Genomic DNA, 26,837 nt, shown 5'->3' with positions numbered 1-26,837 from the left:
CATGCTTGGGATTACCACCTGGAGATAGGTAGATAGGTAGATAGGTAGGTAGGTAGGTAGGTAGATAGATAGATAGATAGATAGATAGATAGATAGATAGATAGATAGATTTGTACATGATGTGTCAGTCAGACTTCACAACTAACAACAAAGTAATGAAAGGGCTTTGGGCAATTCCTATTATAGCTCTACCTGGAGTAGATCTTTGTTATGTAAAATAGACTGGCCCAGGCCTTAATGGCTCATTAGCAAAGGTGGAGGGTGTGTGAGTTTCTGCCTCTTTTGAGTTTCTATTTTTATTTTTAGGGGAAATATTCTGCCTTTTTAAGTATTTCATTTTCCTTGGAGAGGGGCGGGTTTTAAATTTCCAACAGGTCATTAAGTGTGAAAAACAGTCCCCCTTTTTTTCTTCCAGTGACCGCCCTAACGTTGGAACTGTCACTACACGAACCTTTGCAGGTCAGGACTACCTGTATCTAGCCCTTTTTGTTCTGAAGGAGAATTCATTCTTTTTTTTAAAAAATAATTTGTTTGTTTTCCTTTCGATAGCCAAATTTTTGCATGGAAAATAATCCCGGGCCAGAACCCCCCAGCAACAGTCCTGATCTGAACTGCACGATTTCCTGTTCGCCTCCCGGGAGTTTGTTGTCTTTTCCCAATCGGGATGAGCTATGATGTCGATTGATATTGGCAGCAACCACCACAACAAGCCCCAGATCGGGATGTTGTGTTCCCCCACCTACTCCGAGCCTTGTTATCTTCGCCTCACCTTGTTTGAGTTCCTCCTCCCCCTTTTTTAAGGCTCGGGCAACGCTTTGCAAATCTCCCAGGAGCGCGTTGCTGTGGATGTTTTTGGCTCCCTTGGTTTGCTTTAGTTGGCAAAAGTTTCCCAGTTCGGGTGGGGAGAGGGGAGGGCGTGGGGGGGGGAGGGAAAGGGTGGAGATATTTGGGGAGTGGGGGAAGGTTGGAGGGTGGGGACGAGTCACGTTGCAAATCCACGTGCCAGCGGGGGCTTGGCCCGGAGCCCGGAATGAGAAAGTTTTAATCAACCGCGGAGCAAAGCATCCGATTTGCAAACTTCCAGGCTGGAGAAGGGTGGGGGCGACACATAACATGCTGGGATTGTGAAGGGGGTGGAGGGGGGGCAGGAACGACGAGGAGTAGCCGAGAGAGGAGAAAGGAAGAGGAGGAGAGGAGGGCGAAGGAGCCAGGCAGCGAGCCCCGCTCTCTTCTCCGCCCGCCCGCCTTAAGGACCGCGGAGGGGGAAAGGTGCTCGACGGCGCCCCGCGAAATTTGAAAGTGGCTGGGCGTTTGGGCGCCGCTGCCTGCGCGGATCCCCAGCGGCTCCGGATCCCGTCGTTCCAGCAGGAGGAGGAGGAGGAGGAGCAAGGCGGTGGTGGTGACTGAGGGGTGCGGCGGCTTGGAGGTGAGCAACCGGGCTCCCTTTTTTTTGGCACGGTCCCGCGGGCTGGAAGGAAGGGCGATCTGGGTGGCAGCGCCGGGTCAGCCGCAAGGCACGGTGACAGTTTGCTGGGAGTGGGGTGGATGGTAGTGGCTGGATCCCAGGGCCAGGGGAACCCATGCCCATCGAGTTCAACCTTCTGCTCTTGGTCCCCCCCTAAGGCCAGCTCCGGATATAGAGTGGTATGAGTACCTCACTTGCCCGTGCGATCAATGGATAGGATAGGGATAGGAAATAAGATAGGGGCAGGGTAGGATAGGATGAGCTGGAAAAGGGACCTTGGAGGTCTTCTAGTCCAGCCTCCTGCTCAAGCAGGAGATCCTATATCATTTCGGATAAGAGACTATCTAGACTCTTCTTAAAAACCAGACAACTGTACTGTCTGGTCAGAAACGTCATTGGTTTGATGATTTGCGTGGACCGGTTGCTGGCATGCTGCCTAGCGGTGCCAGTCCACGGACTGGGAGCTTGGGGACCCCTGCTCTAGTTTATTCCTCCCAAATTCTTCACTAAAACCAAAAACAGGGAAGTGCTTCTCCCCTCAACTTCACATAGACCCCAGCCTCATCATGATCTTGGCAAAAACAATTTGCCACTGTCTTGGGCGTTAGGTGTTTTTTAACAGACAGATTAACAGAGTTGGAAGGGACCTTGTAGGTCATCTAGTCCAACCCCTCCCCTGCCCAAGCAGCAGACCCTCCACCATTTCTGACAAATGGCAGTCCAGTCTCTTCTTGAAAGCTTCCAAGTGATGAAGCTCCTACAACTTCTGAAGGCAACTTCTGTTCCATGGGTTGATTCTTCTCACTGTCAGAAAGTTTCTCCTTCTTTCCAGGTTGAATCTCTCCTTGATCAGTTTCCATCCATTATTCCTTGTCTGGCTTACAGGTGCTTTAGAAAATAGGTTGACCCCTTCCTCCTCTCTGGGGCAGCCCCTCAAATATTGGAAGACTACTATCATGTCTCCCCTGGTCCTTCTCTTCACTAGACTAGCCAAGCCCAGTTCCTGCAACCGTTCATTGTATGTTCTAGCCTCCACTCCCCTATTCATCCTGGTTGTTTTTCTCTGCACTTTTTCTAGAGCACCAACATCTTTTTTATAGTGTGGTGACCAAAATTGGATGCAGTACTCTAGGTGTGGTCTTACTAAGTCTGTATAGAGTGATATTAGTACCTCACTTGATCTTGATTGTATCCCTCTGTTAATGCAACTTAGGATTGTGTTGGCTTTTGTTGCTGCCGCCACACAGTGCCAGCTCATACTTAACCGTTTGTCCACTAAGACTTTAAAAAAAATTAAATTTTAAAAAATTCCAATCTAGCTACTCACTTCAAGACTCCCTGGTCATCTCCCCCCAAAACTAACCATGCCTGATTTTGCTTAGCCTTTTCAAAATGAGTTGAGCTTGTGCTGATGTCGGTTGGTGAGACCACACAATCTCTCTCTTTGAGAAGGGCGATTTAGGACGAATGAGTGATCTTGAAGATGATCCCCTTGACATCCGGATCTTGCTTCTTGAGTGGTGCAGTTCCTAATAACTGGGAATTGTAGGAGGGGAAAGCCAAGAGACCCGGAAGGCACCTGATTGGAGAAGGCAGTTCAGAGGTCAAATAAATCTTTTTCAGGCAGTTGCACTTCAGGAGAATGGAGCCAGGAAAGACAAGTGGAGTCCTGCGCACCACGACATCAAGATGGGCATGACGTTGTGGTGGAAACACGGGGGATTCAAGTGTAGGACCATTCCTAGACCAAAAGATCAAACCAACTCCAATTTCAGTTCAGTGCCCTTCTTTAAAAAATAAAAATTGCATGGGAAGGGTGTCCTAAAGGGCTCAGCTCCTTCTCCAAATCAAACAATGAAAAAAAAAACAAAAACGATCTGGTTTTGTAACTGCCCTTTTTCTTGGATTTCTAGACTTGGATTATCCTCACCTGGAGATTACCTGCCAGGTGTAAGTAAATGCAGCTGGTTTCTCCAGTAGTTTCTCTTCAGCTCCCAGAATTCCTCACCCAGAATGCTCATCTAGAGCAGGGCTCTCCAACCTTAGCAACTTTAAGACTTGTGGGTTTTAACTCCCAGAATTCTAAGAGTTGAAATCCACAGATCTTAAAGTTGCCAAGGTTGGAGAGCCCTGATCCAGGTCAAGGTGCTTTTTCAAGAGGCACCTGGACTTGCTGGTTTTCCTTGGAAGACCTTTCGCTCCTCATCCAGAAGAAACCCACCCTGTGATGCAAGGAGGACAGTTTGGTCTCATGGGGGGGAGGAACCAGGCTAGAAAGTGGGAGATTATGAGTTCAAGTCCCACCTTAGCAGGAAAGCCAGTTGGGTGAGTTTGACCCAGTCACTCTCTCTCTCTCTCTCTCAGCCCAACATCACAGGGTTGTTGTGGTGGGGAAAATAGGAGAGGGTTTATGTTTGTCACCTGGACTTATTTGTAAAAATAACAAAGATGGGGTATAAATAAGGGAGGGAAGGAAGGAAGGAAACTTTTTGACCTGAAGGAAGTGATAGGGTTGTGCCTGGCACTACTTTGTTGAATGAAAAAGTCGAGGGTTTGTCGTTTTTGGGAATCAGGCTACCTGCTCTTGGGAGCTCCTTCTATAGCCCAGGAGAAAGTGGCGGGCAGAGGTGTTCAGTTACTGTTGCTACTCAAGTATTATCCCTATGCTTGTTGTCATGGCAACCCAAAGTAACAAAAGGAGGGGCAGCAGCATCTTGCTAAATCCGGCAGGGCTTCTCTGCTAGTTAGACAGCCACCCACAAGCTCAACAGCAGAAGACAGGAAAAAAAGGCAAGACTACAACTTCTTCCACAGCATACTTCCTTTCCGTACATAATCCCTGAAAACACAACCTGTTTGCTCGACCCGTTGAAGGCCAAGATCTCAAACCCTGGGCTAGCTTAGCCAGTAAACCCAGCCAGTGAGGTTAGCTCACGGCTTGGCTTGGAAGCCAGGGGTGGGCTTCAAAAACTTCAGCAGGGGGCTCTCTGCCCTAATGACTGGGTGGGTGGGCGGGCGTGGCTGGGTGGTCATGTGACTGGGTGGACCTGGCTGGGTGGTCATGTGACTGGGTGGGTGTGGCCAACTCGGATGTCGCTTCTTTGCCCTAATGACCTAAAAAAAAAGATAATATACCAAAAAGTTGTTTATTATTTTGTACATTTAATTCAATACTTAAATAAAAGACTGGGTGAAACCAGGCTTAATAGCAGTGACTGTGAGAGGGATCTTGGAGTCTTAGTGGAGTTTCTGGTGAGTTACGTGATTCTTATTATTTGGGAATTAATCCCCTCGGAGGCTAGTAGCTAGGTTACCTGATGTTCTCCATGGCTTTCCCTTGCAAACGCTGAGTGGATTGTTCATCTCGCTTGCAACACTGTTACGAGGTGTGAAATGCTCTTGGCTGAATGCCCAGAAGTTCAGTTAAGCCTATTAAGAGCTTTCCCTTGCTGCTTGTCTTTCTGAGGTTATTGGGGGCTCTCCGAGCCCCGCAGAGTCTTAGCTAGGGGCTCTCCTGCGCCCCTGCGAGCCCCCAGCAGCCCACACCTGCTTGGAACACATGAGAAAATATTGTGCCTTGGAAACCAGGGTTTCATCAAATAGCCCATGAGGAGTGAATTGGTCAGGTGGTAGCTTGAAAGGAGATGTCCAGGGTGAATTTTGTCCAGAAAAGGTTGGAGTGGAAATTTGAGGTTTTCTACTTCTGGGAGAACATGATTAGATTTGGCTTGGACCTGGGTATCCTTGTTCTGTTTTTTTTCAGGATTTACATTTGGATACTGGAACAAAAACAGTATTACAGAGGCTGCGGTGTTTCTCAGCCTTGGCAGCTCCATGGACTTCAACTCCCAGAATTCCCTAGCCAGCATGTCCACCCATCTTAAAATTGCCAAGCTTGAGGAAAACACCTGCTTAAACATTGCACCTTCTTGACTTTGAGAAATCCTGTGGCTTTTGACAGGACGCGGTGGCTCAGTGGCCAAGACGCTGAGTTTGTCGATCAGAAAGGTCGGCAGTTCGGCGGTTCAAATCCCTAGTGCCACATAACGGAGTGAACTCCCGTTACTTGTCCCAGCTTCTGGCAACCTAGCAGTTTGAAAGAAGGTAAAAATGCAAGTAGAATATTAGGACCATTTTGGTGGGAAGGCAACAGCGTTCCGTGCACCATCGGTGTTTAGTCATGCTGGCCATATTACCACGGAGACGTCTTCGGACAGCGCTGGCTCTTCGGCTTTGTAACAGAGATGAGCACCGCCCCCTAGAGCCAGAAACAACTAGCACGTATGTGCGAGGGGAACCTTTACCTTATTTCCAAGAAAGACCCTGGAAGGTGTCTGAGAAGGATTCAATGGCGAATGTCAGTAACCATTACAGATCTGATGCCTTTGGGCACCAAGATAGAACAAAAACTGTTTTGGGCCCTGGTGGTGTTATCGTTCATTAGATCCTTGATTAGACTGGTGGACCTTTTTAATTGGTTTTAGGTGGACCTCATGTAAAACAGGACAACCCCCAGAAATCTCCAACCCACCTGGATGCCTCAGGCCTCTTAACGCCACACTTTTGCTCATTGTAACCTATGACTATTATTAAGTATTGTACCTTATGATTCTGACTCCTGACAAATGTATCTTTTCTTTTTATGTACACTGAGAGCATTTGCACCAAGACAAATTCCTGGTGTGTCCAATCACACTTGGCCAAGACAGAATTCTATTCGATTCTTTCTGCTAGAGGTGTCCAACTTTGTCAGTTTTAAGACTGGTGGACTTCAACTCCCAGATGTCTCTGGGGATTCTCAGTCATCCAGGTCATGGTTGACCCAAAGGTGCTTTACCAAGAGGCAACTGGACTTTCTGGTTTCCCTTTGAAGGCCTTTCGCTCCTCGTCCAAGGAAGCTTCTTCCGCTCTAAATAGCTGGATAAGATAAAGAAGCAAAACGTCTTCAAAGAAAAACAAGACAGTCCAGTTGCCTCTTGGAAAAACATCTTTGGTTCAGTTCCCAAAATGGCTGAGGCATTCTGGGAGTTGAAGTCCACAAGTCTTAAAGTTTGATAAGGTGGAACAGCCTGTTTTATGCCAAAGGAGAGTAACTGTTTTCGGGAGAATTACTCCATACAAGTCACAAAGGGGGGGTGTTGGTTTCAAGGGGATCTTCATGGAAACATCTGCAAGAGACAGACTCCTTTGCTGTGACTGGAGGCTCCGCATAGAGTGGCAGCCATCCTGAGCTTCTCTGTAGGACTCAGTTTTGTTCCAGATGCCTGAGTGGATGGCACAGGGGGATGGGAGATCACCAGGAGTGGCAAGTTGCAAAAGGCCATGGCAAACATCCTTGATCCTATTGCTCAAGCTGCCTATAGGGCAGGGAAGGGTTTTCAAACTTGACAGCTTTAAGACTTGGGGACTTCAACTTGCAGAATTCCTCCTGTAGGCATGTTAGCTCAGGAATTCTGGGAGTTGAAGTCCACAAGTCTTAAACTTTGACAAGTTTGAAGACCTTTGCTCTAAGGCAGTGATCACCAACCCGTGGGCCAGGGACCACTGGTGGTCCACAAGAAAATTTTGGTGGTCCAGAGAAATGTCACCCCCAAAGCAATTAACCCACGCTGCACGGGAAAACAAGGCTACGCCGTTCACATGGCCCGCGGGAACACAAGGCTTGCGTCGCTTGTATTGTGAACAAGACGAGGTAGTGAGGGGAGGGGGGAAAGGGCAGAGGGGGGGAACTTGCCCCATTCGCCCCACGCACCTGGCAGGCCACCTGGCTGCTTCTTTCTGCTTCTGCTTTTGGTTGCATTCATTTTCTCTCTCTCTCTCTTTCTCTCTCTCTCCCTCCCTCCCTCCTTCTCCTTCCCTCCCTCCCTCCCTGCCTCCCCAGACTTTGGGGGGCATTTTCCCAGGGTCTCTGGTCCACGGGATTTAAAATTATGAGTTTGGTGGTCCCAGAGGTCCAAAAGGTAGGCGACCCCTGCTTTAAGGGGTGCCAGGAACTAACATTCAGAAATCGTAGGCACTCCAATCACTGGAGATTTTGGAAGAACAGACTGGACAGTAACTTGTCTGAAATAGTATAGGTTCCAGCTCATTCTATTCTATATATGTTTCCCTCTCTCCCCCCCCTCGCCCCCCGCCCCCGCCCTTTGACCTCCTTTCTCCGGATCCCAAATCCCGCTGCTTTCCTCCAGAACCACCGGGCCCGCCCTCCCTCCCTTCCCTCGGGATCCAAAGCCGGGTGGGGTGCGCGCTCTCTTTGCTCCCGCGGGGGATACCGACTTTCGCGGGGCTGCGCGCTTGGGCGGCTCTTGCAGCGCTTCTCGTCCGCCGGGGCTTCCAGAAAGGCGGCGGCGGGGGGGGGGGACTTTTCCCGCCGCGAGAACCGCGAAGAAAAAAAGGCAACTGCCGAGCCCGGCCCTCTGAAGGGCCGCTGGCTGGCTGGCTGCGCAACCGCTCCCTTCCTTTCCTTAGCTGCAACCCCGGGCCGCGCAGAGAGCGAGAGGTTTGTCTCAGCCCGAGCGCTGCTGGAAGCGCTTTCAACCCACGGTGGCCCCGGCTGGGTGCGGGAGGCGGCCCCGCGGGGCTTGCCTGGCTCTGGACGTTGCTCCTTGGATGGGAGACCACCGTGAAATGCCCGAGGGAGGTTAGGCTGGGAAGCCGCAAAAGGACTTCCAAGGCACATCCTAGAGGATTTAACCAGAGCCGTTCTCAACAGCTGAAGAGTCGCCCAGCGTCTTCAGTCCCGGAGCGAGAGCCAAGTTCGAGTCTCAGCTGCAGAACCTGGGGGCGAGGGGAGATTTAACGAAAGGCTGGGCTGTCCTGGAACGGAAAGAGGCGTCACAAGGTGATCGGGGACTTCGGGAAACCAGGAGCCGGCGGCAGGCTTGGCTATGGTTCCCCTGCTGAGCAGGGACCGGCTCCCCCTGGGGTCTCAAGGGATTTTCCAAACACCGATTGGGTGTTGACCAGGGCGGGCGGGCTGATCTGGTGTGAAAGGGGAGGAAGAAGGGAAAGGATGGCAGGGATGAGCAGGGGATGGAAATGAAGGCTGGGGGACAGGTTATGGCCAAAGGTGTGGAAGTGGTAGTTGTGATAATGTGGCTGAAACTTGGATAGCTGGAGTAGAATAAGGAATGGAATGGAATGGAATAAGAGTAGAGTAGAGTAGAGTAGAGTAGAGTAGAGTAGAGTAGAATAGAATAGAATAGAATAGAATAGAATAGAATAGAATAGAATAGAATAGAATAGAATAGAATAGAATAGGTTGGAAGGGATCTTGTAGGTCATCTAGTCTAACCCCCCACTCCCACCCCACCCCCCAAAAGCAGGAAACCCTACATCATTTCTGACAGAAAAGAAGGCAGGGACATGGAAGGGAAGGGAAGGGAAGGAGGGAGGGAAGAAGGAAGGAAGGAAGGAAGATAAAGGAAGGAAAAGAAAAGAAGATGGAAAGGGAAGAAGGGAGGGAGGAAAGAAAAAAGGGAGGAGTATTAGAACGTGGAGTGAGGGAAGAAAGGAAAGGAAAGGAATCGAATCCTCAGTCTAAGTCAGTGTTTCTCATCTTTGACAACTCTAAGAAGTGTGGACTTCAACTCCCAGAATTCCCCAGCCAGCAGGTCATAAAACACCGCTCTAAGTTTTCATCCCTATTACCAGGAGTGGAGAATCTCAGGGACAGAGCCTCGGTGCTTCATTCTCAGTACCCCTTTGTGAATCAAAGAAACCAATATTTACTTCGCTTTGTTCTCAACAGGGCCTTGGTATTAGGCGCTCTGTTTAACCGCCAGGCAGCAGGCGGGGAGGATGGAGCTGATTTCGGCCAAAGCATCCCCCATCAGGAGGAATCTTTTCGGGCCCGTGGATCACGACAGTTTGCTGCAGGAGTTCCAGAGCATGATGAGATCCAGCCTGGAACAGGCGAAGCAGCGGTGGAACTTCGACTTCTTCCAGGAGATGCCCGTCGTGGGTCTTCTCCAATGGGAAGAGCTGCAGGGCCACGAAGTTCCCGCCTTCTACCACACGCACGTGGCCAGGGAGTCTCGCCCGCCTCTGCAGCCCATGAACAGGGCCGTGGACAGAGAAGAGAATGTTCACCTCCTGGGCAGGGAGGCGGAAAGAGGCAGACCGATCAAAATGGCGACGCTCGCGAAGAAGCGAAGACAGACGTATTTGACAGGTATGGAGGTCAAGGTGGCATTTTTCAGCTCAGACTCTTTAGATCCAGGCTGCAATTCCACAGGGCAAAAGAGAAAGCAAAACAAGGACATTGTCAGGCAATGCTCAAAAGATGAAAGTGGCAGGAGCCACACCTAGAATAGACAACAGGGAAGCGTGTGCAGGAACAGCCTAACGTTTTAAAAAGGGGGACTCTGAAAATTAAGACCTTAACACCTGTGAGGTCCTTAGGGTGGATAGGATTCCTGAGTCTGCAATAGACAGGTGGATCAGGGACGCCCCCATCAACTTATAGAACCTGTAGGATTCTTTATTGGCCAAGTGTGATTGGACACACAAGGAATTTGTCTTGATGCAAATGCTCTCAGTGAAAAGATACATTCTTTAAGAATCATAAGGTACAACACTTAACGACAGCCAATCAAATCATACTAGGAAACGGTCCATAAAAATCGTAAGGATACAAGTGACAAAGTTACAGTCATACAGTCACAAGTGGGGGGGGGGGAATGGGTGATAAGGAGTGATGAAAAGATTAATAGTGATTAATTAAAGATTAATGCAAACTTAGTAAATAATTGGACAGTGTTGAGGGAATTATTTATTTAGCAGAGTGATGGCGTTCGGGGAAAAACTGTCCTGGTATCTAGTTGTTCTGGTGTGTTGGGCTCTATAGCGTCGTTTTGAGGGAAGGAGTTGAAACAGTTTATGTCCAGGATGTGAGGGGTCTGTAAATATTTTCACAGCCCTCTTTTGGACTCGTGCAGTATACAGTATAAGGGTGTAAAAGTCACAAGAACAGCAAAGAGGTTCTGTTTTCTTGATCTCTTTGTTTCCCATCTAATGAGCCATGGTGGCACAGTGGTTAGAATGCAGTACTGCAGGCTACTTATTCCTGCTGACTGCCGGTTCACTTAGCGAACGTGGCATTTGTTTAATGACTGCTATACTTGCTTAATATCTGCCACAAACAAATGTTGTGAATCAGGTACAGTCACATGTTTTATGACCTTTTAATGACCGGCATGACTTATGGCCATAATTCCTGGCTCTATTGTAGTCATTAGTCAAGAACTACTTATATACTACTCAGGATCTTTCTCTTCAATGTAAGATTTGTCTTCAAAGAAATTTAGGCGATCTTATTACATTGGTCAGATTTTTAAAAAGCCAGATAGCAAAACGCAACTTGTGCTACCCGGATGCTTTATTAAACAAGACATATACAATGTAAACATCGGGTGTCCATGGGGAAGTCAAAAAAGTCAAGATGGCGGCTGTAGGTGCACACTGAATCTCCGCTCCTTTTTTTACCTGAACCGTTCTTTTAGAAAAAAATCTTATGATCCCTTTTTTATAGGCATCTGTGATGCATATGCAGAAAAGGTATTAACTGTACAGTCTCAACGGCCATCTTGACTCTTTTGACCTTGCTTCGGTCCCGTGCAAACCCCTTGGTGGAAACCCAGTCATTTCTCAGGCTGATTTTTTTTTTAAATTCAGAAATATAATTGGGGGTTGGCTTTTGGGGGCGTTTCCAGAAATATAGCAATGCATATCTTGACCTGTTCCCTCCCCACCCCCACCCCCAAAAAAATTACCATCTCCTTTTTCATAAGATTTCCATCTTGCTCGCACTGGAGAAAACTTTTCATGTATCTCTTCTTGTTATTACTTGCCGGTATGGATTTTCTATTTATTTATTTATTTCAGATTATTACACAACAAAGAAGCAGATAAGAACAGATATGCAAACACCTGTCAAGAAATTGGCCTTCTAAACTGGTGGAACGCTTCCAAGATATATTTTTTTTTCCTAAAAGATCTTATACAAGCTTATACAACATTTCAGAACGATCTTTACTGATAACTAACCCTTTGTAGCTTCGCATAGAAGAACAGTGAAAATGGGAACATTTATTAAAAGAACAAATTCTTATGAAATGACAGCCAAATAAAAACTGAATGGCTCAGGAAACTTTTTTTTTTTTAATAACTGATTGTCAAGTATGAAAAAGACCGATTGCAGCAACAATCACATTTCAGAAAGAATTGCTTGTCATGTTATTGTCAGAAGCGTTTAAAATACTGCGTACGAACAAATGAGAAGCAGCATTCTACCACTTTCCATGTATTTTTTACTTCTTTCATGTATATTAGGATTTCATCTCAGCGTGAAAAGCAGAAATGTTTGCCAGCTTTGTGAATTTAAGTTTTGAAAACAGAATCAGAATATCCATTTCTCAGTTTGCACCCAACTATTACTATTAAGAAGCGCATTCAGATTTGATTTCCATTCAGATGTTATCTATTTTACTATTTAGTACACACACAAAAAGGGTGGGGTTTGATCACAAAATTGCTAGCACAGCTTGATTTTTCTTTAAACACAAAATGCTGTATCTTGGAGCTGGAAAAACCTAGGAAAATGGGTTTTGCAGCCTGTTTTTGGAAGTCCTCTGTCCTTTGGACCAGATTTCTTTTCATAGCAATATGTCTTGATTGCAGTAAATGGTTGTTTAAATATTCCTGGACAATATGTGTTTAATCATATATGTGTGTTGTGTGCTTTAGATTTAGTAAAGCTAGGCTTAAAAGCAGACAAAGGTGGAATAATACAAGCCTGGCCAAATTTTGCTAAATTGATATTAACTATGAATTGGCTTTATTCAGTTGCATTCCGGAAAAATGGCAGATGCCCTTCAGATTAAACCATAAATCCTACATCAGATATTCTGTGTTACATTTTGTCATGAAAGCACTGTTTTTGGAAGAATAGGATGATGGTACGATATAATATGTGTGCTTTTGGGCTACTAGATGTATAACGTGCATAGAAGGTTGGATCTTATATTGAGAAGGCTTCAGACAGTCTTCTACAAAAATCTGGGTGGCCACTAGATGTCAACACAGAGCCTGAAACCTTGAACCTTTTTCCTGCCATGTCCTGCTTATTCAGCTCCAGGACCTCCAATTTTATGAAAATCTTTGGCATTCGTTGCCATAGAATATTATATGAAAACAAATCAAATGGAAATTAGCATTGGTAAGTAAACAGGCACTGTATAGATTATGTATTCTTAAAACAGATGTCATTCGTGTGTCCTGTGTTATTTCAGAAGTCTTTTTTAAAAAAAAAAAATCCTTAAAATGTCCTGTAGGGGCAAAATGGGCTCTTCAAGATGGCTGAGTGAAAATTAGGGCAGTGCCATGGCCCCCAAATTTCTATTGCCCCCACCCCCCAAACAAAGCAAGTGATGGTGCTGCCCTTATTTATTTCGAAACAAGTTATTGGTGGATTTCCTGCCTTTATTACTCTTCCCTCTTGAGTGTCATTTGCTGGCAGGAAACCCGTCATTCTTCTTAAGTTGGGCTGGGCAAGGATGGAAACGTGGGAATGTGCTAAGAACAATCAGTTTAGCCACCATCTCCAGTGACCCAAACCACAAATGACAAGCACCAGAGGCGAAGAAGAAGGGATGTGCATCACGCAGGCTATTTTTGAATTCTGGTCTAGCGTTTTATTAAAAGAGTGCCCAACCCTTGTTCTGAATCATCTTAGATTATGGAGATTATTCAATCATCCAAGTCATGGTTGTCCCAAAGGTGTTTTTTTTTCCCAAAAGGCAACTGGAGTTTCTTGGGGTTTGTTTTTTTTCCTTTGACAATGCTTCACTTCTCATCCGCCCAAAATCATCTTCATGAAGAAGCTTCTTGGATGAGAAGCAAAACGTTTTCAAAGATAAAAACTAAGTCCAGCCTTTTGGGGGAAAAGCACCTTTGGCACAGCCCAAATGACCGATAGACAGACCCAGAGAGCAGAGGATGAAGCAGAAGGGAGCAATCAACTGTAGGATAGTTTTGGGAGTGATCAAGAAATCCAGTTGTGATCTGGCTGGTGCAACCCATTAGCAGCTTGTAGACAGGAACTTGGCTTTATTTGGCTTTCCACACTAGAAGCATTTATACACCCAAATTTGATAAATATGGAGAAAATCGTAACGTATAGAGACATACTGAATGAACAGGGAGAACTGAAAACTAGATTAGAACTGGTAGCACAAGGGGCAAATGTAGAATGGTGGTCTTATTTACAAATACAAACAAGATACATATAGGTCAGGAAAACATGGGGCATTAATAAAGAATTAACAATTCTGGATAAGTTTCTGTTAGAGACCAATGATAAATTAATAAAAGTGCTGCATAGATATTTATCAGAATACAAACTTGAGGAAGAGCATATTAAAGAAACAATGGTGGCATGGACAAAAAAATTCAGTTATAATATTGAATTGGCTAAATGGCAAAAACTTTGGACCACCAATAAGAAAAATAGCATTGGCCACGGCATACAAAGAAAAGCTTTGTAAGATGTTTTACAGGTGGCATCTTCTGCCAGCAAGGCTCTCCAAAATGTTCAAAAGTCTATCTCCAAATTGTTGGAAGTGCAAAGATGTTTCAGGCATATTTTTTCACATGTGGACTTGCAATGCTGCCAAAAAGTTTTGGAGACAGATTCAGACATGGGTGGAACAAATGGTGGGAGACTGTATTCCATTTAAGCCGGAATTTCTTCTCTTAGGAATAGTATCAGAAGCATATAGGAAGAATTTAATATATCTAAAAGTACATGTGTTGAGGGCGGCTAGAATAATATATGTGCAATACTGGAAGAAGGAAAGAACACCGCAGAAACCGAGATAATAAGGAAATTTATGGCCTCTGCAGAATCAGATAAGTTAACCCTAGAATTAAAAAACAAGGAAGAACCTGAGTACTATGAAACATGGAATAAATTCTATCAATGGTTGCATAGAAGAAGGCAAGGTTGGAACATAAGTAGCTATGATGATTAGAATAATTAGTAAACAATGTATCAAGGAGATTGTAAATGATGAAGTAAAATGTATATATGTATAACAATTGTAATGCCAGCCGCACTGTGTTGTATTGTTATAATTTAAATAAATAAAGGAACACACAATAGTGATTGATCCACATGGAAGCGACAGTCATCACCAGACCTACCTGTGGCCAGAAAATATTGCAATTGCGTCTTCTTTGCTTCATTCCTGATCCCAACAGGAAGGTTTGCGGGTGAGGAAAATTTCTGGCTGACTTTAAAACAGCTGTCATGCCCCTGGTGGAGACTGACTCTGAGGGAGAGGAGGAACAGCCGACAGGGTGGCTCCGGAGGTTGTGGAGGAGGCTGGGGAAGGGCAGAGGCCGGCTGAGCAGTCAGAGGAGGACCCAGGCCCATCCCCTCTCCATCCTAGGGCACGCAGGAAGAAGAGGATAAGGGAGAAATGTGGTCAACTCGGGAGGAGAGGGCCATGATCCTCTTCATGGGTTGCAGGTATGAGATCTGCATAAGAGATTGGACCTGCGTGCTAACAGACGCTGGAGACAAATTAGCGTTTTATTCCTAGATGAGGTTTATCTTGGTTGGCGTTCTTCCAACAGACTGTACCTGGTTATCTTCCTGAAGTTTGTAATTATTTATCCTGGGCTGCCATGGAATTTTACTCAGTGCGGTTTGTTTTTGCTTTTCGCTTCATTATCTGCTCTTTTGAATTTGAACTGTGTTTCTTTCATTTGGAATGTTATTTTGAAAATAGTTTTAATCTTCAACTGTGAACAATTAAACAGTGAAGCCAAGTTGAAGGCATTGAAGGACCTTTATTTACGTTTTGGTTTTTGATATATTTTTGATACACTCCAGGTCATCACAATAGCCATGTGGACTTTCCCAGTGGATGCAGCTGCTTTAAAAGTTCCCCAGAGAGTCTTCTCTTGCACTAGGATGCTTTGTGAAGGACTTCCTTCTCCTGCTTCAGCTCTCCTGTACACACCTAGGACAGGGTTAGGAGATGACCCAAATAATTTTAGGTTCTTTGGGTCTTGGTCAGTTAAGAAACACGAAACCTTCCCAATATGAACCCAAGATGTTGGAAATGTAAACAGAGCCAGGGTGCCTTCTTCCACATGTGGTGGCTATGCCTCGAAGCCAAAAAAATACTGGGTCAAAATATGGAGTTGGTTGCAAGAAATAACGAAATGTCAAATAGAGTTCAAACCTGAACTGTTCCTTTTAGGAATAATTAAGGGGAAATGGAGTAAAAAGACCAAATACATGATATTACACATAACAACAGTGGTGAGGATGGCATTCGCGGAACGTTAGAAGCGAGATAGTATACGGCCGGAGGAATTAGTAATTTTGAAAGGTATTAGAATGCGCTGAGATGGACAAACTCTAGAGCTAAACGGCAAAGAAGAATCAGAGTATTACGCAGTCTGGGAGAATTGGTATGAATGGTTGAATAGTAGGAATGAGAATAGTAGAGATAAGAAAAATGTATATAAATCAGTATAAATGAATGGAGATCTGTATATGTAAAAACGATGCCACAGTGTTGTTAAGGATGAGAATGAGATATGTAAACGTGAAAAAGCATAATAAAAATAAGTAAATAATTTTTTTTTAAAAAGAAACCTGGTTGAAAGCAACTACTGTCCAGGGAGGCTGGAAGGTGGGTTGTTCAAGTAGCATTTGTGGCTTGTACCAAGTCTTTTAAATTTTTTTTTTTTACATGGATTTGGATTATTGGCATTTTTAGAGGCACTGTTTACAACCTGATAGCTACATATAGTTATGTGTTCTAAGCTTTTCTCTTTTCGTTAGAAATAGATGGGATTATTCTTGGCAACTTTAAGATGTGTGGACTTCAACTCCCAGAATTCTCCAACCAGCATGGAGAATTCTGGGAGCTGAAGTCCACACATCCCGTAACCTTCTTAAACAATTCTAATAGCTAGCAGAGGGCTAAATGATCCAGTATACGAAGTGTGTGACTTGAGATGAACCTCAGCCTGTGGGAAGGACATGGCTTTATTTGTCCATCCAGTTTCATTGTTTCACAAAGTTCACCACTCAATTTCCATTATGAAACACATCCTGAGGAACTACTAAAGCTTCTCCTAATGTTTGAAGAGATGATTATCGTACTAGAACAAGTGTCCGTGTTTCCAAAATGTATTCCGGAGTGGGGATTGCAGTATTTAATACTGAAGTAAGGAACTTCTGTTAATGCTTGTGGGTGATATCTCTTGGCTACAACCAGGCGTGAAATGCTGCCGGAGTAACAACTGGTTCGCTAATCGCACGTGCAACAGCTTTAGAAATTACTTAGCTCTGAAGTTACTTCGGGGAAGTAACACAGTTGAGGCGTGGAAATCCGTTCGGCCGTGCAAATCAGCTGAGCAGATATAGATGTCTACAGCACAGAGGCGGGCGGATGGGCCCACATGATCATCGGAGAAAACTGATTTGGAGCCAGCTGATTATCAGAGCTAGGGGTTTGCCTGAACAGGCTACAACCTGTGGGGATGTGTTCAGGGTTTTCAATAAAATTTCGATTTCTCCAACGTTGTATTGGTGCTGATTTGTAGTCTACCGAGGAGCCTCTCAGCATTCTGACATTTAACATTCAACATTTTTTACTAGTGGTTCTGTGGGCGTGGCTTAGTGGGCGTGGCAGGGGAAGGATACTGCAAAATCTCCATTCCCTCCCCATCCCACTAACCTGCTTTCCAGCTCCGTTCTCCTATGCAGGGCAACCAAAGAAGACCTCAGCTAGGACTCGGGAGGCAGAGAACAGATGGGGGTGGGGCCAGTCAGAGGTGGTATTTGCCAATTCTTGGAACTACTCAAAATTTCCGCTCCCGGTTCTCCAGAACGGGTCAGAACCTGCTGAAGACCACCTCTGGTATGTAGGTCCTTTGCTCAGGTGACCAAAGCAGTTTCAATCCCATATCCCAGCTACAAATCCAGGTGACCTACAGTAATCATACCATCCAGGTAGGTTGCAATGCAAAGCCATCTCCTTTTCCACTGTGAACTTCAACAGATAGATTCCTCGGTATAAACTAGTCCACATATTTAATTTTAGATTTAAATACGACCGGCCAATGCTTTGAATATTTGTTTAATGCTTCCCACTTGCTTTCTGATGGGGGGGTTATGAACCCTCTTCCGTAGGTCAGTTAACTGAACAACTTAGAAAATTAGCTTGGCAGTTGTAAATATTTGTAACCCCACATGACCTACTGGTTTCTGACTCCACCCAAGTTCTTGGCAGGTTTCCAAATGTCCTGGCAAAAGCTACAGACATCCGCAGCGATGGATGCCAACGGATTGTTTTGTCTGTAGATGTGGCAGAGAGATGAGGAAGTTCAGAATTGGCTGCCCTGTTCATAATGTTCCTCGCAAAATATGAAATTCCACACCTCCTCTGTCAGGAACTTACCAGAATTAGATTTCTGCAAAATAACACCAGGATGTTGTTTGTCTTCCTAACCTTTTTGTCTGTGGCCTCACACAATTTTCAAATGTTGGCTATAGCAGGAACGATTAGACTTGTCTTGGAAGTGTAGCTGGAAGAGATGGGAAGGGAAGGGAAAGGCCCTTCTTAAATTCAGTGGCATAAATTTGCTGTGCTTGAAGCAGCTAAAAGATTAAGCTCTCATCATGTCTATATGATGTTGATGAGTGGTATGGTGGCCTAGAGATGGAGCTCTTGCCTCACAATCAGGAGGATGTAAGTTTGATCCTAGGTAGTGGCAGATATTTTTCTCTCTGGGCCCACTGAGAATATATCTGCGGGGGTGGGGACACCTCCACATTGGTGACAGGAAGGGCATCCGGCCAGTAAACACACTCAGTTCCGTTCAGTTGCCCAGACTCCACCTCAATGGAAGGGATTATGGGGTCGGATGATTTCTATATGAAGTTGATAAGCCAGCTAGATAAAACTTTACAATGTCTCTGATCCTGAGGAGAGATTCAGCAACACTGAGTTTGAATGAATGATACAACTAAGGATTTCTCTGCAGGATCACTCAAAATTGGGCTGGGCAACCAAGGATGGCTTGATTGTATGAGCCGCTCTGATGTGAGGGCAGGTCTGTTGATCCAGACTTACGTTTTATACAGACAATGAAGCATTTTCCCCCTAGTTCAGCGCTCCCGAAAAACCAGAAGGTACCTCAGTAGTGTAAGGAGTCATCAAATGGAAAAGAACAAGTTTCTGCCCGAGCTTTTAGATTAAGGAAATCTGTTCATAATTATGCCTATTTGCCTCCAATTTTGGAGCACAGATTTTAAAATAAATCTCTTTTTTAAAATGTTAATCAATAGTGACATCTCATTTCAGGGAGGAAATTGCAGAGAAGGAACAAGGGAGAGGAGTGGAATGCTCTCCTAGGTAAGGAGACAGCATTTAAACTTTCTAAGTTAGAAAATAAGAGAAGAAAATAACAAATAAATGAGGAGCAGGAGGAAAGTGTTATAAGAAAATAACAAGTCATTTAAAGAAGAATGGTTCCTCTCCGTACAATTTATTATGCAGCGCGACAAATATATAAAGCTTACTTTCTAAGGGGATCTAGCTGTTTATAAAAACCCCAAATTAGTAGAGGCACATAAAGAGGAAAGTTAAAAATCAAATACCATAGTCTTTTTTAATTTCTGTTTTAAAAACCTTTTTTCTTCTTGTTTTTCTATTTTTTTTCTGTTACACGCACAAACAAGAATCAGCAACAATAAGAGAAGACCATATATTAAATTTTCAGCTTAAGACAAAAACCTCTGTTGTACATCAAATATTCTGATGCAATTTACAGTTGTTCATCAATGCTGTAATTTAGTTTTGGATGTAAAATCGAAACGACCTTATGTTTATTGAACACTGACATTTCAAGATCGTAGTTAACACTGACATACAGGTAGTTCTCAACTTATGACAGTAATGGAGTCGAGTATTTCTGTCATAAGTCAGAAAGACTTATGCTGATGTTGGAAGAATTATCCTTCTGGGTTCAGTTCCAAGTGGGGAAGAAAGACACTGGAAACATGGTGGCTGCTTGGAAAGATGGTTTAATGGTAGACAGGATCACATGCCTTGGGTGTAGAAAGAAGGAAGGAGATGCTGAGAGTCCCCGAGTTTTATACCCTCTGTTGGGATTTGAATTGGAGCTTGTATTCTGATTGGTTGTCAGACTCCCATGGGGCCATGCAGGGGCAACTCTGTAGGCTGTCCTGAATCCCAGGCTTGGTTGAGCCTTGCTGGATGATGATGTAATGAAAGGGCTTTGGGCAATTCCTATAACTCTACCGGGAGATCTTTGTTATGTAAAATAGGCTGGCCTAGGCCAGAGTAATGGCCCATTAGCAAAGGAGGGGCAGGGGCTGAGTTTCTGCTTCTGAGGTGAGTTTCTGCTTCTGAGTTTCTACTCTTTTTAGAGGAAATATTCTGCCTTTTTAATATTTCCTAGGATATTTCATTTTTCTAGGGGAGGGGTGGGTGATAACTTCCTACACTGAGACAACGATGTGACTGACCTGATTTTATAACTTTTTTTTTCAATGGGCATTCAGTTAAGTCAATGGTAGTTTTCTGGCTGGGAAGTTTCTTGAAAAAAATGTAGATTTCATCACGTAACTACAGAATATTGCAACTAGCTGTCAAAGTGCTCAAAAATGGGTGAGGTTACTGCCACTGTAATTCCAGACTCGGGTCATACCAGAGGTGGGTCTTCAGCAGGTTCTGACCAGTTCTGGAGAACCGGTAGCAGAAATTTTGAGGAGTTCAGAGAACCGGCAAATCCCACCCCGACTGGCCCCGCCCTCATCTCTTCTCTGCCTCCCTTTGAGTCCCAGCTGATTGGCTGGGTCTTCTTTGGTTGCCCTGCACAGGAGAACAGAGCTGGAAAGCAGGTTAGTGGGATGGGGAGGAAATGTGGATTTTGCAGTATATCCTTTCCCCAGGAGTCGAGAGGGAATGGAAATTTTACAGTAACTTTCCCCTGCCACGCCCACCAAGCCATGCCCACAGAACCGGTAGTAAAAAAAAATTCAATCCCACCACTGGGTCATACGTATCTTTTGGGGTTCCATGATAACTTGGAACAGTTAATAAGTGACCAGTCATTAAGCCGAGACTATTGGTAAGCCTCTTTTTCTCTATCTTTGAATGCTTAAGTTATCTTACATATCAGTGCGTTAATAATTGCTAGAGAATACAGTACAAATATAACTTTATCTAAACAGTATGTTATTTCTTGGGTCTCATAATACAATAAAACAACTGTAAAAAAATAAAATAAATATTACATAACAGTATTAGCAGTATTTCTCAACTTCATTAAGTTTAGGATGTGTGGATTTCAATTCCCAGCATTCTCTCGCCAGCATGCTATCTGGGAAATCCGGGAAATCCATACACTTTAAAAGCATGCTCGGTGGGGAATTCTGGGAGTTAAGTCCACCCACCTCAAAATTGCTGACACTGAAAAATACTGACATAGAGGATTTAAAAAAAGATTGGATTTTAGGGGAAAGGATACGGTTTTTTCTCCCATTCTCTCCATATTAGGAAAGGAAAGATAAATAAAAAGGATTAATGCTTCACCAAGAAAGAGTGTGATGACCCAGGGTGGCATACAAAACAAACACAATCACAGAAAACAGGAGTAGCCCCTTTTATTCCTTCAGAGTGCTTTCAGGCTCCAAATATTCTTGATGGAAGACAAAAAACTCCCCCACAAACAGTTACAAGAAGGAAAAAAAGCAACACAAACCGGGCAAGATAAGGGCTGGAGGACGTCCACCGATAACACACACTGGGAAAGATGCTAAACTCAGAGAGGAGCCATCAACTAGAGATATTTCCATGCTTTGTTTCCAGCATTTGCCCGTACGCAGGTCCATCCTCTTATTCAGTTGTCACAGCTGCAGCCCATGAAGAGGATCAAGGCCCTCTCCTCCCGAGTAGGCCACATTTCTCCCTTATCCTCTCCTCCCTGCATGCCCTAGGATGGAGAGGGGATGGGCCTGGGTCCTCTGACTGCTCCACCGGCCTCTGCCCTTCCCCAGCCTCCTCCACAATTTCCGGAGCCACCTTTCTACTCCCTGTTGGCTGTTCCTCCTCTCCCTCAGAGTCATTCTCCACCAGGGGCATGACAAAGAGACTGTGGAAATCCCTACCAAGGTATAAGGGTGGCTCCAAACCAGGATAGCTTTTAAGGGAAGTAGGCCTATTTGTGAAGAAGAGCTATCAAGGTTTTCTGCAGAACAGCGAGCAATTCCCTGCTGGGAACATAAATGCCTCTAATGTGCTATGATGGCAATACTTCCCTATCTTGGTGTGACATCATTGAACGGTGTGTTCTGTCTTTGTCCCTAGCCAGCCTAGCCAATCAAGGATTTTGTTTTTGTCATGTTGGGCAAGGTTAATGATTGTCAGCCTTCTGACCAGGCACAGCAATAAATCTCACCTCCTCTGATACTCATCGCCCTCGAGCAGAAAGAACAACAGGAAGTGATAGGTAACATACAGCTAAAGAAGTTGCTCTACTGCTGACAAGAACTCTGAATGCCCAGATCTGCCTTCTGCAGAATGCAGCAACCAAAGCCTTACGTAACTCAGAGGTGGTATTCAGCCAGTTCTGACCAGTTCTGGAGAACCAGTAGTGGAAATTTTGGGTAGTTTGGAGAACCAGCAAATCCCACCTCTGATTGGCCCCACCCCCCTCTATTCTCTGCCTCCCATTGAGTCCCAGCTGATCGGCTGGGTCTTCTTTTTTTGACCAGCACGGGAGAACGGAGCTGGAAAGCAGGTTAGTGGGGTGGGGAGGGAATTGGGGATTTTGCAGTATCTTTCCCCTGCCACACCCACCCAGCCACGCCCATAGAACCAGTAATAAAAATGTTTGAATCCCACCACTGGGCTGTGGGTTGTTTGTGGAGCCATCTTTTGTCTTCTTCACACTCTTTATTTTCCACACACGGCCTAAGCTGGAATCTTTTGGAGCAAATCTTTCTAGCCGTAGGAGCTGCCAGTAATGTCTGGTGCTGGTCTGGAATGTTAAAAAGTCAGCACAATGAAATCTCTACCGCTTTGTCCATCGGCGCACTGCATACACATATAAGGAGGAAAAGGCTTCAATTGCACAGTTGTCCCTGACATTTCCCTGTTCGACCCTTTCCTGCAAATGCCACTGTGGCTTGCCCCGAGTGGGTGTCACATATTCCAGCTTTCATGCACACCCATTTGCACAAACGCAGCGCAGAAAATTGTACTTTACCATTGTATGACAACACTAGCTGGATACCCGTGCTTTGCAATGAAAGTATGTGATCGGGCTATGCAGGAGCCTGGGCTTTCCTTCTTTCCTCCTTTCCCTTCCTGTCCTCCTTTCCTTTCCTTCTTTCCCCTTTCCTTTCCTTTCCATTTTTTTTCCTTTCCTTTCCTTTCCATTCTTTTCCTTTCCTTCTTTCCTTTCCTTTCCTTTCCTTTCCTTGCCTTTCCTTTCCTTGCCTTGCCTTGCCTTGCCTTGCCTTGCCTTTCATTGTTTCCTCCTTTCCTTTTCTTCTTTTTTTCCTTTCCTTCCTTCCTCCTTTCCCTTCCCATCTTCCTTTCCTTTCCCTTCCTTTCTTTTCTCTGTTCCATTCCTTTCCATCTCTCCATCATCTATCTATCTATCTATCTATCTATCTATCTATCTATCTATCTATCTATCTATCTATCTATCTCTATCCAGCAAAAGTGTTGTCAAAAATGATCCTCCAACCGTTGTTCCAAAGGTGGTTTTCTTCAGGAGACAACTGCAGTTCCTGGTTTTTCTTTGAAGATGTTTTGCTTCTCATCCAAGGAGCTTCTTCAGCTCTGACTAGATGGAGTGTAATAAAAACACTGCAAAGTAGCTTTCTGTTTGGAAGTGTAGTTTGCATCCTTTTAGAGAGTCGTTGAGGCAATGTGGAGGTTTGTCTGTGTCCTCGAGTCACCTGATTGGTGGTGCAAATGGCTGTGGAGTTACTACGGTAACGGAATGTGAGGCAACTGGCAGTTGGAATAGGTTTCTTTTCAGGTGGGGAGGGGGAGTAGAACTCTTTAGCATCAGAGTTAATAATAATAATAATAATAATAATAATAATAATAATAATAATAATAATAATAATAATAATATAGGAAATACTAATGCTCTGATGGTCATTTCAAAAAATCCTTTCTTAGTGAGCACCTAGAAGCCAAGAGGAACATACCTGCCAAATTACAAGTTTGTAGGCTTTACGGTTCTGGAGATTTTGTGATGCTCCGTGCATGGTTTTCGCTTTTATATAGAGAGATTATATCGGGTTGTATGACTCATTAAATAAATGGGGTCGATTTCTGTGGTCATGATCATTATCCTGCCTTTTGGGGGTGCTCTTTCTCACACACAACGTCCTGCTTGTTCCTTATATAAGAACAAACAAAATAACTTCATCTTTCCTTCATTAATATTGATCGATAATCACAACAGAGCCCAAAATTTTCATTACCAAGCGAGGCAATTGTTACACAAGTTTTTGCCTCTTTCTACAATTTTTTCTGCCACTGTTGTTAAGTGAATCTTAAGGTCACTAAGCAAATCTGGCTTTGCTTGATGACCACTGACTTTACTTGTGGGAAGCTTGCTGGGAAGGTGACACACATGGCAATCACATGATCCCGGGACAGTACAATGGTCATAAATACACACCAGTTGCTAAGCAGCCAAATTTTGATCATGTGACCAGGAGCAATGCTGTAATGGCCATGTAAAAACCTCTTTTAACTTTTTTTAGCGCTTTCTAACTTTGAATGACCATTAAATTAATGGCTGTAAATTAAGGACTACCTGCACACATTCAGTTTAATGAATTTGAGCTTTTCTCATGCAAGAAAACTTTGGTTAAAAGTTGCAAAGCTTTGCATTATCAGGAAAGAGTACCTAAAAAATATTTGCATCTGATTTTGGTTTCTATGTTCATAAGAGTTTCTATAGGCAATATTTTCCTTGTTGGTTTTTGAGTGTCCTTTTATCGTTTTTGCTGGATCACAATTAATTTAGTAACAATTAATTTATTTACATAATTTACAATGTTTTATATATATATATATATCTTATACTACATATAAGAAGCTCTTTTTTTATAACTTTCTGTTTGTAACTCAGGTTGTTTTACAGTGAAATAACAAAATCGAGGAAGAAAATATCCCAGAAATAGTAAAAAAAAAAATAACAAAAAGGGTTTCCTGTAAGCCAGCAAACGTAACTGAGTTCCTGTCTTCTGTTGGATTTCACAAACAGTCCTACAGCTTCACCTGGTGGATCTACATACAATTGTGCAATGCTGACTTTTCAATTCAATTTATTTTTTCTTTGCCACATTTGTAGTTTTGTTTTTATGATTCATTTTCTTCTTCTTCCAGTTTTGGTGATGAAACTCTGTTTGCATTTGTGTGCTTAAGCTCCTTAAAGATACTCATGAGGGTGAAACTGGGACTGTTTACAAGATCAATTGCAAGAATTGCTGGGAAGGTATTATACATTCAATGCACGGAACAGTATGTTCTCACTCAGGCTGCAGGGAAGATTCAGTAAGCTTGGCGGGGAAATGAAAAAAGGGGGGGAAATATCTACAGTCAGATTACTAGATGTGTTCAATTCAGGAACACCAACTTTTGTCAGCTTCTCCTACTTAATATTGCAACAAAACAGGAATTTTATGCTCTTGGTGACAGTTTCCCTTTTTCCCGCCTTTTTTTTTTACCTTCTGGGTGCTCTGAATGCTGTTTTGTGATTTACCTCATGATGTTTCTGACTGTCTCGTCTGCTGTAAATGTAAATGTAAAATATATTTATTTGTATAAAACTACAAGTTCGTGTCAGCGTTTCTGACTCCATTTGGACACAGAGTGCGCAAATCCCTGACAATAATAGTGTCAAGAAATATGTGGTGGTAGGTTAACCCGTTGAAATTAGATTGATTCAAACTGAGAATTAACCTGGAACACCAATGTTATCCATATGATCATTTAGGATACGGAAAGTATTTTATACTGCAATTTACCCTGGGGTGGGATTCAAATTTCTTAACAACCGGTTCTGTGGGTGTGACCTAATTTGTGGTCATGTGACTGGGTGGGCATGGCTTATATGTAAATATTATAAATATTTATGTAAATATTGATTTTTTTTAATAAAAAAGAGCACCCTTTACCCAAAAGCAGGCAAAGCAGGCAGGCAGATTGAGTAGCTAACAGAATTCACGTAGATATCTATCTTTCTGCAATCGGCTACCTGAGTCTGTCACATAAAATTTGCTTGCAAGCAAACTCATAAAATTAACTCACAACTCACCAAGTATGTAAATATTGAATTTTTTATTTAAAAAAGGAGCAACTTTTACCCAAAAGCAGACAAAGCAGTCAGGCAGATTGATTTACTCGCAGAATCACAGAGTCATTCAGAGATCTATCTATCTGCAACCTGAGTCTGCACTGAAAAGTAGAAGCTTCAGTCCTAAGGAAGGTTTGGCTCTGCTTTTAGATTAGCTAGAAAGCAAGAAATCCAAGGATTTCCTATAGAACCGGGCAAAACTGGTAGCATCCCACCACTGAGCATGTGCCAAATACTAAGCCTGCACAATCAAAAATCACTGTTGATGATACCCAGCTGACAAATGTAAAAAACTTCAGATATTTGGGATGTATCATCTGAAGCGAGTCTTTGGACAAAGAAAATTGACTCCAGAACAGCAAAGCCAGCCAGGCACTGAGTGCTCAATCACCTGTATTTCCACAAAGCTGAAAGTCTACACAGCTGTAGCAATCTCTTCTTTCGTATAGGATGTGAATCCTGGACTCTGTAATGAAGGCACATCACACCATTAGCGAACTTTCTCATGCATGGTCTCCACTCCATCCTCGGCATTTGTTGGCAAGACTGTGTCTCCAATCAGCAACTAGAATACCAGAGCCCAAATACATCAGAATAGATGTTCACCACAAGCCTCACCTATTGTTCTTTTGTGTATGGAATCTGGAGGTGCTTTTTCAAAAGGCAACTGGACTTTCCTTTTTTTTCTTTGAAAACATTTTGCTTCTCATCTAAGAAGCTTCTTCAGTTCGTTCAGTTTTCAAGGTAAAAAAAATCAAGGAAGTCCAATTGCCCTTTGGAAACCATGACATGGATGATGGAGCATCTCCATAGATGTGGAATCTGGGAACAACCATAGTCAACCTCCAATTATAGAACATAAAACAATGCTGTGTTGTAATCGTCTCTCTTATATACTAGTCTCCCCAGATGCAACCAATGAAGAGGATCA

The 26,837-nt window shown here is 43.9% G+C and overlaps 1 protein-coding gene across 6 annotated transcripts; it reads left to right on the top strand.

Moving 5' to 3' along the window:
* Window positions 1-1,004: 1,004 nt before the first annotated feature.
* LOC113437248 (cyclin-dependent kinase inhibitor 1-like) lies at window positions 1,005-11,624 on the top strand. Of its 6 annotated transcripts, none has more exons than XM_087934231.1 (3): window positions 1,005-1,426; window positions 9,216-9,638; window positions 11,351-11,624. In XM_087934231.1, exons 2-3 carry the CDS (start codon window positions 9,266-9,268, stop codon window positions 11,416-11,418), a joined length of 441 nt encoding a protein of 146 aa, XP_087790357.1. In that variant the 5' UTR covers window positions 1,005-1,426; window positions 9,216-9,265; the 3' UTR covers window positions 11,419-11,624. The 6 variants fall into 6 exon arrangements, with proteins under 6 accessions (XP_087790357.1, XP_087790359.1, XP_087790360.1 ...); XM_087934233.1 differs by lacking the exon at window positions 1,005-1,426 and adding an exon at window positions 7,713-7,964; XM_087934234.1 differs by lacking the exon at window positions 1,005-1,426 and adding an exon at window positions 7,752-8,008.
* Window positions 11,625-26,837: the final 15,213 nt, after the last annotated feature.

Source organism: Pseudonaja textilis, chromosome 5 (assembly GCF_049901715.1).
Source record: "Pseudonaja textilis isolate UNSWEBS1 chromosome 5, rPseTex1.2, whole genome shotgun sequence".
In the NCBI taxonomy this organism is placed as follows: Eukaryota; Metazoa; Chordata; class Lepidosauria; order Squamata; family Elapidae; genus Pseudonaja; species Pseudonaja textilis.
This window is presented reverse-complemented; position numbering and strand designations above follow the sequence as displayed.